Source organism: Mastacembelus armatus, chromosome 5, assembly GCF_900324485.2.
Source record: "Mastacembelus armatus chromosome 5, fMasArm1.2, whole genome shotgun sequence".
Taxonomy (NCBI): Eukaryota; Metazoa; Chordata; class Actinopteri; order Synbranchiformes; family Mastacembelidae; genus Mastacembelus; species Mastacembelus armatus.
In genome coordinates, this window is record NC_046637.1 from 4,789,294 (window position 1) to 4,801,430 (window position 12,137).

Below are 12,137 nucleotides of genomic sequence, written 5' to 3' on the forward strand. Positions count from 1 at the left end.
TCCAGGCAACTTGCTTTGCTCTGTAGATAACCTATCCAGGGTGGATAAAATGAGTTGTTACCATGCTGATGCTTTAAAATAGTTGAACAATACTGGCCTTTCTTTTCTTCCCAGTATAAAATTGTTTTAATATATATGTATATAGTTCATTCCTGGAGACTGTGTAGAATTGAAGTGCAGAGCAGAAGGAGAGATGGGATGTCTGTCATAGACTAAGAATGAAAAATTACTTAAATGGGGCAAGTGTAACATCTCACATTTTGTATATTGAGCTTTCAATATAAACATAGCAAAGCACTCTGATAGTGTATTACAGACTGAAAAGCACTATCTTATCCTGCTCGTCGGATGTTTTAATGCGGCTTTTACTCTGAAGGAGTGTGTTCGGAAGTTTTGAATGAAACTTCATCCGCCCTGAAGCCAGAGAGCGTGACTGGCAGTCGTCTTGTCCAATCAGAATGCGCTTGTGCAACGTCCGTCCAATCAGAATGTAGCCTGTTTGTCTGCCGCTCCCATTTAGCTTGGAGCTGTTGAAAAAAATACTGTTACCACTTGGTTTGCAGTTAAATTGTGATATTTGTGATTAATCTCAGGGTGAAGCCTAAAAACTGGTCAAGATAAGGTTAGTGCACTCTCAGATGTGTTTTACTCCGACTGAAAAGGTGTCGTTTCCTGTTCCGGACTGAGTGGGTGGGAGTTTATCGCCTCGGTGTGTTTTCTTGTGGTCAAAGAGATAAAAATGTGAGTTAATGACTGTGATAAAAGCGATTTACACGAATTGTGCTGACACAGCGCTGTGTGTGTGTGTGTCTATATGTGTATGTGCACTCGTGTGGGGAAACGTTATGAGGACTGGATACAGTTTTTAAGATGGGATGTTTTTTCCGGTCTTCATTTTTTGACAAACCTTCAAGAGACTGCTTGACGAATTGGTTTTAGGATTAAAGTTCGACTTAGCCAGGTTTAGGTTATGGGTGTCCTCAGAAAGAGCTGTACAAACGTGTTTGTTTGTGTTTGTAGAAAACTGCTGCTTTACTTGGCTGATTTTACAGCTTCAGTTGAATCCGATTCAGTTTAAACGTGGTGTTGCTTTCAGGTGTTGCTCGTCAATGTGTTTTGACAAGTCGTAACTGTACTAGTTGCAAAGGTGTGGTCACTTGATGGCCTCTAATTAAATAACCTGAAAATAATTAACAAAGCTACTAACTGTTTACATGGTTCAAAACACGAGTACCCATCAAAGAAGTAATATTAAATAAAGCTAATCAACAAATTTCAATGAATTAAATTAGTTGTGTGGAAATGTGATACGTGTATACTTCAAGGCCCCAACAGAGTTTAGATGCCTTTAGATCAGAAATGGATTAAGCTGCTGAAGGTTACATGAGGTTCTCCTTAAGAATCTATTGGGTTATTTGTTTGATCGATCAAAATGTCAACCGGTTTCTGTGTGAAAGAAATACTAAGATCCTTTACTTAAGTAAAAGTAGAAATGCCACCGTGTAATAGTCAGAAGTAACTAACTATCTGCATTTAAAATGAAAAGAATTATCAACCACATATACACATTTCACAGCTCACTTAATGTTTTATGTTATTGAATCATTTATTGATGCATTATTGTGCTCACTATTTTAATGTTTCATCTGGTAAATGTGGAGCTAATGCTAACTATCACATATGCTTGTAATTTGAGTTACTTTACATAGTGTGAATTTCCCACTGAGGATCACTAAACGTTTATAATTATACTGTGTTTAGTTCTATATATCTGATTCCAAAAAGAAGCTAGAAACTAAAGTTATAAAATAAATGTAAGGGATGTAAAGTACAACAGCAGACGGCATGACGCCAGCAGAAAATGGAAATATTTAAAGAGTTTAGTTGGTAATGACCTTTCTAGTATTTATGTTTCATCACAATAATGCAATAATGATGATATTATCTTAGCATCAATAGAGTATCCAGTATCCTAAATTAAATTTACAAGAGATAAAATCATCTTTGAGCTGTCGAATGAAAAAGTTTCTCTCTGAGCTGTAGTTCAGTCGGTTTATAGTCAGTTTTTAGTTGATCAGTACTCTCTTTTGCATATGGAAAAGATAAATTAAGTATTCATACAGTTTAATTTCAACACTCATAAAGTGCGACACAGCATTTTGTGATGCAAATGTAGTATAAAAGAACAAGATAAATAGCTCAGCAGAACTCCTGTGACGCCAAATCATATGTTCTCACCTCTTCATGACGTGACTGGTCCTGTTAGTGCAGATTGAAGTTTGAGGAATCAAAGTGGTTTTGTCTGGAGTAAGTGTTGTGCTCAGGCTGCTTTGGATGTTTGTTGCTGTAGATTGTGGTTAAAGTGTTAAGATCTGCAATGATTAGTTGACTGAAAGAAAATGAATCACTGTTTGTTGGATCCAACCCCTCCAATGGTGATTTCTTACAGTTCTTTGACTTTAAAACCAGATCCAGCAGAGAGAGGGAACTGCTGTTTCCGGTTAAGATAATTTCCTTTTATTTTTTTTTTCAGGATGCTGCTATTGTTTACATTTTCTTTGTTTGATCTTTGAATAACACTGGAGTTGCAAAAAAGTGCTGTTGGTAGATAGTTTCAGTCCTGTTTTCTGTTCTGTTTGCTGTGTGGTCTCTGTTCAGTTCCTGTGAAACTTCTTATGCAGGGAATTTATTCAGTTTATCTCTAGTTCCTGCTTTTTGAACAGATTTCAAATCTACATATCAGTTTATTTTGTACATAGACATTAGAAGGCTTTAACATTATGACCACCTGTGAAATCTGTTGTGATAATGAAGTTATTTTTCTGAATCCTGATCTGAAAATCTTTGTCCCCCCTCAGATGGCGGATTGTGTCACCAAGGTGGAGCTGAGTGTCTCCTGTTCTAACCTGCTGGATAAAGATTATGGATCAAAGTCAGATCCTCTGTGTGTTCTGCTGCAGAACACAGGAGGAGACAACTGGGTCGAGGTAACATTGCAGTCACACTATTATTATACTACACACTATCACACTATTTATTTTAAATTTTGTGTTAAATTTTAAAAAATGTCCTCTTTCTATCAGCTGGCCCGTACTGAGCGTATATTGAACAACCAGAATCCATCATTCGTTGAGCGTCTCAGAGTGGATTATCATTTTGAGACGGTTCAGAATCTGAAGCTGGCGGTCTATGACATTGACAACTCCACCTCTGACCTCAAGGATGATGACTACCTGGGAGGGACAGAGCTAACTCTGGGACAGGTACACACCAGCTCACATTCAACTCCACAGCTCACACTAGCGTTACATAGGGTTTTTTCCCCACTGATTCAGGTTCAGTGAAATCAAATGTATAAGCTCCTAGCAGTATATCAGCTCTTCATGTTGTATTGATGTTTTTAATTAACTTTCCTAAAATGCTACAGTTAAAAAAAAAAAAAAAACTGATTTGCAGGCACCTTTACTTGGATTTACATGACATTTCCATCCATCTTAAATGTAGTAAACATCTGTAATAACTTTGATTCACTTTTCATCGCCAACCTTTTACGTGGTTAGTTTTACAGTCAGTATGTTGACAGAAAATTTAAACAAAACTTGACTGTTGAATATTGTAATATTTAAAATAATAAATGTTTTCAGAACAGATTAGAATGTTATATTAGCTATACTTTGCTGCTGAGCATTATTTTTCTCACTTTCAATTATTCTGCTAATTATTTTCTCAGTTGTTAATTCTTAATAGTAAAAATCCACTTTTTAATATTCCAGAGTTCAAGGTGATATCTTTAGATTTTGTTTTAGCTAAGGAGCAGTCAAAAGACATTCAGTTTATAAACATACAATATATGACAAAGAAAAGCAGCAAATCCTCACATTTGAGAAGCTAAAGTCAGTTGATATTTTCTATTTTGTTTAAAAAAGCCTGAAATGATTGAGTATTATCACTGCCTGTTACATTTCTATGTTATTTCCTATGCGATTTCCAGTGAAGTGGTAGCTTCCACCTGAAGCTACATGCAATCATAATCCATTGTAAATAATGAATAGGCTTGTAGCATTTTTATCCAAAACCATTTTCCTTCAGTACATGTATGATGGGAGTGTGTGGCCATGGGTACTGCTGAGGAAGAAACTGTGTGTATTTCAGATAGTTTCCAGTAAAACAGTGACCAGACCTCTGCAGCTGCAGAAAAACAAACCTGCAGGGAAAGGCACCATCACTGTATGTAGTCGCAGCAAGCCTTGATTGAAATTCAAAATATATATATATTTTAAATTTTATGTGACATTACATGGATAATATGATCTATGATCGTGTGTGTGTGTGTGTGTGTGTGTGTGTGTGTGTGTGTGTGTGTGTGTGTGTGTGTGTGTGTGTGTGTGTGTGTGTGTGTGTGTGTGTGTGTGTGTGTGTGTGTGTGTGTGTTGGTGCAGGTCACGGCAGAGGAGATAAAGGACAACAGAGCCATTGAACTGGAGATGGAGGCTAAAAATCTTGACAAGAAGGTAGCTCTGCTCCTCCTCTTCGACTTTCTCCTTCATCTTCTTTCTTATCTTCCTCTTTCATCTCCTCCTCTTCAGGACTGCTCCAGCAGCTCTTCATAAATCCTTCACTGAGGTGTTGTGTAATGTCCTCCTTCAGTTCCCACTGCAACAAATAGACTGTATTTCCTGCTGTGTTAGTGGTTTACACTTCCTGCACTGATGGCAGTCTTGTCTATAGCAACCCAATATAACAGTAGATACAGTCCAAATTTTGAGCACATTCATTGTGAAAGTCTGTTATAGATTGACAGTTTGAAGATTAAACCCATCACATTGAGGATCAGAGTAAAGGATGTCTTATGACAGTTAAAACATGTCTCTTTACTCATCTGTCCTTGAAGTTTCTTCTTGCATCTTTTCCTTGCATTTTATGTGGTGGGACTAAGACACAAGGAAAAGACCCAAGTGAAGGAAACATGGATGCAATTCTTAGAATTGGGATTCACCGTATGTAAATGCAGTGAATGAGATGGCATCATGGTGTCTTCTGTCTTTTCAGGATACATTTGGGAAATCTGATCCATTCCTGGAATTTTCCAAACAAGGAGATGATGGAAGGTGGCAACTGGTCCACAGAACAGAGGTAAATACTGTACACAAACACACTCTTTTATACACTTCTACATTTTTGGTACTACAGTTGTCTTTTCCCTATGTCACTGTTTGTATCTACTGTCAAATTGCACAGAATATTAATCTGTTGCATCTTCCTTGTGTGTAATTATTACTTGCAAGCCTATTGGGTTGTTTCATATATTGAAGTTAATAGTTGTCCCTATTTCAAGCCTTTTTTTGTTTTGTTGTTGGGGTAATTTAATTGGGATAAAGGTGATGAAGATGATAATGATGAAGTTCTGTGTGTTTGCAGGTGGTGAAGAACAATCTAAATCCCTCCTGGAGGAAGTTTTTTATTTCTCTGCAGACACTGTGCTCCAGTGACCTCAACAGACCACTGAAGGTTCTTCCAATCAGATTCTACCTTTATTCAAAACAGGCAATCAGAATCCACCTTTAGTATTAAAAACCAAGCTGAGCTTTACATGAACTCTCCTGTTCTTGCAGGTGGATTGTTCCGATCATGACAGTGATGGATCTCATGATTTGATTGGTTCTTTCACCACTAGTGCCACAGAGCTGCTGAAAGCTGCACAAGGTTCTCAGGTGAGCAAGCTGATAAAATAAAACCTAAGATCTCACTATTGGCTGGAGGTTAGAGGCCATTAAAATTGTGTTTTATGTTTATTTTTTCAGGTGGCGTTTGACTGCATCCATCCTGAGAAACAGAAGAAGAAGAAGAGCTACAAAAACTCTGGTGTTGTCTCTGTGAAGAGCTGCAAGGTAAAGACTTCATTACCAAAAATTTGTTACTGCAAGTTGTTGCTTTTATCAGTTTCAAAACAGATTTCTTCCTTAGTCACTTTAACGTGGTGTCTCTGTGCATGCACAGCTGGTGACTCAGTACACCTTCCTGGACTATGTGATGGGCGGCTGCCAGATCAACTTCACTGTACGTCAACATGAACAAACACCTTCTCATTTAAAATGCTCCTTTCGAACCAGTCACACAGACAGGACTCAAATACTGACAGAGACGTCAAAATGATTTCATCCTTAGAGATGATAGATCCTTATGAAATGGATACATACAAGTTGTAAACTGGGTTATTAAATTAGAGTATAAACATATAAGCAATGGATTGGAATAATGCATGAATGTTTGTAGGTGGTGATTTATAAATGAGTGTTGTGTGAACACTGTAGGTGGGGATCGATTTCACTGGCTCTAACGGTGATCCTCGCTCACCTCAATCTCTCCACTACTTGAGTCCAGATGGGATGAACCAGTACCTGGGTGCTCTCTGGGCTGTGGGTCAGGTGGTCCAGGACTATGATTCGTGAGTATACACATGCAAACTACACTTTCAGAACTGCACACCACAGTCTAAACTCCCCGCCCTAACTCCTGCGTCTTGAACTCTACATTAATCTCCAAATCCCGCACCCTTAACCAAAAAACAAGGTTTACTTAGAACGAGTGGTTTTATTTTTGTGACTGTAACATTGGATTTTTTTGCGTTTCCTTTTTCAGTGATAAATTATTCCCAGCTTTTGGATTTGGAGCCAAACTGCCTCCAGAATACAAGGTCAGCTTTCTAACCAACTATCACAACAAATCTTTTCAAAGTTTTGGTTTTTTAAGCCCAATTTGTAAAATTCATTTTGTGATTTGGTTGAGTGAAATCCCTTTTTATGAGACATAAAATTTAAATGATTGCACTAGTTTTTTTTTTTTTTTTTTAATAAAGAGTCTTGTAGATTGCTTTTTTTTTTTTTTAAACTGCTGTGTTGTTGATCTTACAGGCTGCCCACCATGAGTTTGCCCTCAACTTCAACCCCAGCAACCCATACTGCAAAGGTACTCCTACAAACCCACAGTCAACATCCTTCACTCAAAAGTTTTACATAGCAGTTCTCAGTGTATTTCTGTTGACCGTGTTTGCAGTACACTATGGGACAGTTGTGTAGGAGTGTAGATGAGGTTTGGAGGTGTCTGTACTTTATATCAAAGTCTTTATGTGAACATGCAGTAGAAGCTCAGTCAGATGCATCATTAATTAAAACGTCCAGAGCTCATGTATTTTTCAAAGGAAACTGGGGCAGATTTTCACCATGAATTTTGGGTAATACAATTCAATACAATTCCCAGCAATCAGTTGTTATCTGACAGTCTGGATTGTTTCACAAGAAAAACAAATATTTTAAGTAATGCACTGCTTCCTCCGCTGTGTCTCACTCAGGTGTTGAGGGAATAGTTGAAGCCTATAGGATGGTTTTGCCTCAGCTCAGACTCTCTGGACCAACAAACTTCTCTCCCATCATCAACCACGTTGCTTCTATCTCCAGCAGCGCTGCACAGGCCAACAATGCCTCTGTGAGGACTCACTCAAAAACACACAAAAAATTCAACAAGCACACACTCTGAGTCTTTGAGCTATGTCGACATTTCTCTGCAGCAATACTTCGTCCTCCTCATCCTCACTGATGGTGAGATCACCGACTTTGACCAGACCCGGGACGCTATCGTTCGGGCATCGCGGTTGCCAATGTCAATCATCATTATAGGGGTGGGACCAGCAGACTTTAAAGCCATGGAGCTGCTGGATGGGGACGATGGTGTCCTGAAGTCGACTGTGGGAGAGCCAGTTGCCAGAGACATTGTTCAGTTTGTTCCATACAGACAGTTCAAAGATGTAAGTGTAAGTATATAGTGATGAACAGTATACAGCTACTGTACTGAAGCACCCAGATAGGAATTTATACTAAAAATCCTCTTAGAACGTTACTGACGGAGCTGGTCTATCTTGGACTTTCACTGGAAGCATGTTAGATGGGATCTTTTAAACAGGAAGAAAAATGAGCAGATGAACAAAACCTATTTGTGTGTTTTTCCTTTTAGCTTTGTTTTTGTATCTTTGCCTTTATTTGCTAACAGTACAGATAACAGGGCACCACATAACATCACATCTTCATCTCTCTCCAGGCTCCCATGACAGCTCTGAGTCAGTCTGTCCTTGCTGAGGTTCCCAAGCAGCTGGTCTCCTATTTCAAGTTGAGGGGCCTTGACCCACCTAAAGCTGCTGCCAAATCCTAAACCCCATGGTCTGCTTTCCCCAGACCCACCGTTGAATCTGAAGACCCCCACCCTGATCTCATTCCAGGCTCACAACCAACCAGATGGAGTTTCGGCCAGTCATAATGTGGCATCTAGCTGTCAGCCAAACCAAGATGCCAGGGGCCATCTTTCCCTTTTTATTTTTAAATCTATTGTATAATCCATTTTTTGGAGATCTAGTATAGATAATTGAATTCTCCTGCTGCTTCCTCACTAACTATGCATATCTCGTGTTTTCTGACATATCTTTAACAATTGCAGAGTCACACACACACACACAAGAAACCCCCATTTTCTCTCAACTTTATTGTTAAAAAAGTGAATGATCTGAATTGAACTGTATGGATTTTGCATTCGTAGTGAGAACATTGGCTTTTCCCAATTGCTTCACAGTTTTACAGTTTTACCACAGCAGTGGTGTGGTAGCGTCTCATCTAGTGGACACTGTAGGAGCTGCAGCTGCAGTTACCTTAATATTGTTTCGTTACCATGGTGACACTGCACAACCTGGACCAATCCTGTGTCTGTGTGCATGGCTCTGCTTAGCTTTATTAATCAGATATCAATACTTTGCACTTTGCTAATGCACAAATCTTTGAAAATTTTACAATGAATATTTTTTACTCTTTAACATAGCTTTACCACTATAGCCTTACTGTAGACTTTAGTATAACCTCTATAATGCTGCTTTAGCCTGATCTTTTTTTTAAAATTTAAAAAAAAAAAAAAAAAATTTCCCAGACTGTACTGTCATGACTCAGTGGTTTGCAGTGGCTGCCATTTTGGCTCGCAGTGCAGTACTTTCTACTATAGCTGTGACCCAGTTGAGGGGCAGCATCCTTCAAAGGCTGCATTTGAAGACCAATTGCATCACAGTATTGTGATAAAACTGTCCCATTTTCAAAACTTCCTAAAATGCAGTGTCGGTGAGGCATCTCATTTTCCTCCAATAAAACTGAAAACAAATATATATGTAAAATTAACATATGTGGCTCCATCAATAGTGTTAATATTGAAAAACTTTACCAATATCATCATCTCTGGTCCAGCTGCAGCTGTGAAGGAGTCAGGAGCCTTAATAACTCCAGAGTGGAGGCAGAAAGAGTTGGTGACAGCCCTTAATTGGGACACAGCTTGTATACCTGTTTGCTAAAATGGAGCTGAATTTTGTTTGGCCTTGAGAAACATGACATGACATGTCATGTGGCACATGGTGTCCCTGCAGATTCTGGACTATTATACTGCATTCAGGTCATGTGGATATTGTTGTTATCAGTCAGTCAGCATTCAACTTACTTTTTTTCTATCCATCCATCCATTTTCTTCAACTTTTTTTCTAGTTATAGGAAAATAATTTAATATCCAAAAATTAAGCCTGCCCCACCAAGTGGAGGCCTCGGGGAAGACCCAGGATACGCTGGAGGGACTATGTCTCACGGCTGACCTGGCAATGCCTTGGTATTCCTCCCGGAAGAGCTGGAGGAAGTGTCTAGGGAGAGCATCCTTGCCTAGACCACTGCCCCTGTGACCTGGTCCTGAATAATTGGCAGAAAATGGATGGATGGATCTCAAAATTAAATAAACCAGCAGCATTGATTATTCAGAACAACAAATTCTGGTTTAATGCTTATTTTGATTATAACCATTGTTTTACACCCCCTCACCCCCCCCTCATGACTTCAAAACTGAAAAAAATCATCTGAATCAATTCATGACAAATTAATCAGCAGATATTTGGGGATTTAAGACACAAAAGTAATAAATATTTGCTTCTCACATAAAAATTGGATCTTTATTTGGTGACATTTAAGTGTGAGACAAAAAAATCTTGCCAGGGCTTTAAGAATCCCGTGTAGAGAGAAGAGGCAAAAGAGCTTTAAACTCAACAGGAGGTGAAGTTCTGACAGTCGATTGTTTGCTGCTGGATCACTAAAAATACAGTTTAGCAGGTTAAACACACTTTTAGACTCCTAATGAGGAATAGTTCTGGTTGCCGCCGTCACTAGTCCAATGATGTGAGCACCTGGGAGTCGTAACCATGGTAACCCCGCTTCCCCCATGATCTGAACAGACCTGAGTCTTTGTGCTTTGTTTCGATAATATAGATTTTCTCCTGATTCATGCGCCTTATCCCACCTGGGATACTGGCTTGATCTGTGCACGCACACACACACACACACACACAGTATTAAAATGTGTCAAAGCTCAGGTTTATTGCAACCATTTTAAATCATTCAGAATGATTTTGTTTTTGTGCCTTATTAAAGAGAAATGAGAAAAAGACAAATGCTTCAACAAACAAAGGCTGACGACTCAAGTGTTGCTTGATCAGTTAGTCTTAAGTGTTAGAACTCAGTGTACAATCTGTGTAATGGTGCAGTCAGACCAAAATATGCCTGGTAAAACTTACTCACATGGTCTGGCCAAAAGCAGATGGGGGGCAGAAAGTGGCAAATTGTGTTCTTGCTGCACCATCACAAAATAATCTAAGCTCAAGGTCCCTTTTGATCATTTTTTTTATGTTACAACCACTTCCCCTGGCCTTCACCAGTGAAGCTGTGAAGATGTGAATATTCCATTAAATATACCAGGTGCCTATTTTTAGTTAAAGCAGTGTTTGCAGCTGCTTGTCCTCTGTCTGTTCTCTAGTGCCAGCAGTGTCTGCTGCTTCAGCCTGTTTGATTCTCTGGAAATACTGAACAGTTATCAAAATACCAACATTCATATCCACTGGAGTGTCAAGTTTAGTTCATGGGTTTTGGGAACAGGTTCAACCAAAAGAAATCTGCTGATAAAGATGCATGTGGAAGCTCTGGGAATTTTTAAGACAATCATGAGTTCAGATTGTTGTTTCAGCTTCAAATGTTTTGATGCCAAAAAGCAGCAGATTCTGTGGGTGTCTCTCAACATGCCTTTTTTTTTCTTTGCCAACAGTTTCATGTTACACGTTTTAGCTGAAAACACATGCAGCTTTTATTTTAGACACACTGTTAATGATGTATTGTGAATGTTATCAGATAGTTATGCTGGAAACACACAGGCAAAAATGTCATGAATGAGCAAAGATTGCCAAGCTTATGTTAAATAAGTACACCTCCCATAATGCTTTGCAGTTTTATCCTCTTAATACATGTATAATTTTTTTTTGTTAAACTAGCTAAGCTGCAGTATCACGTGACCAACAACTATCCAGCTAACAGCTACTATTAACCAACCAGTGTAATTAAACCAGTGTAGTCAGCGATGTCTGTATGAAAGTAGGTTGTTAGAATACAAAATAAAAAAAAAACTTGGGGAAAGAAATAATTGTTTTGTGTTTCACTGGAGAGAGCTGTTGCTGTTTTAATTGGTTATGGTTTATTCCTACTTGGGGGTTTTTGTTTTCAATTTTTTGGCATTTCTGTTGTCTGCTTGTGTTTCCTGACCTTGTGTTCCCTGACCTGTCGGACTCACTGGTTTCCCCAGAGCTCAGCTGTTAACTTGGTGAGTACAGTTTTGTTTTTGTTACTGATTTAAAAAAAAATGATGAGGGAAAACCTGAAATGTGTAAAATCTGTAACTGTAGCTTAGATAAACAGTGGAGTGAAATGTAGAATTAAAAAGTGGCATAAAATGAAAATAAAGTATGTGAATTCTGAGGATGATCTCAATGTACTTGGCTACATGAAAGTACTGGTAGTAATTGATTTTTCCTACAACTGTGCTCTCGTCCAGATGTGGTCACCAGCTGCTTAATCAGCTGCTGCAAAACCCGGTTAAAAAACTGACATTTATCTCCAGTCAGAAAGTTAAGTTTGTTATACTTATTTTCATTATAAAAGCTTTTACTTGTGTTTGCACTTGTTAGCTAAAAACATAAGACTGAAAAAGTAATGTAGTAGTTTAATGTAGTTTTGCTTTTGGTTTTCATTGCA

The 12,137-nt window shown here is 38.5% G+C and overlaps 1 protein-coding gene across 3 annotated transcripts; it reads left to right on the forward strand.

Annotated features, from left to right (window-relative positions):
• Window positions 1–478: 478 nt before the first annotated feature.
• cpne1 (copine I) lies at window positions 479–11,506 on the forward strand. 3 transcript variants are annotated; one of them, XM_026307800.1, is made up of 16 exons: window positions 479–622; window positions 2,859–2,987; window positions 3,084–3,263; window positions 4,153–4,227; window positions 4,440–4,511; window positions 5,050–5,133; window positions 5,419–5,508; window positions 5,613–5,711; window positions 5,802–5,888; window positions 5,998–6,057; window positions 6,312–6,445; window positions 6,640–6,694; window positions 6,912–6,966; window positions 7,349–7,482; window positions 7,565–7,807; window positions 8,092–11,506. In XM_026307800.1, the coding sequence occupies exons 2-16, from the start codon at window positions 2,859–2,861 to the stop codon at window positions 8,200–8,202; spliced, it is 1,608 nt and encodes a 535-aa protein (XP_026163585.1). In that variant the 5' UTR covers window positions 479–622; the 3' UTR covers window positions 8,203–11,506. The 3 variants fall into 3 exon arrangements, with proteins under 3 accessions (XP_026163585.1, XP_026163584.1, XP_026163586.1); XM_026307799.2 differs by having other exon boundaries at window positions 501–741; XM_026307801.1 differs by having other exon boundaries at window positions 501–741; window positions 7,565–7,801.
• The last annotated feature ends 631 nt before the right edge of the window (window positions 11,507–12,137 follow it).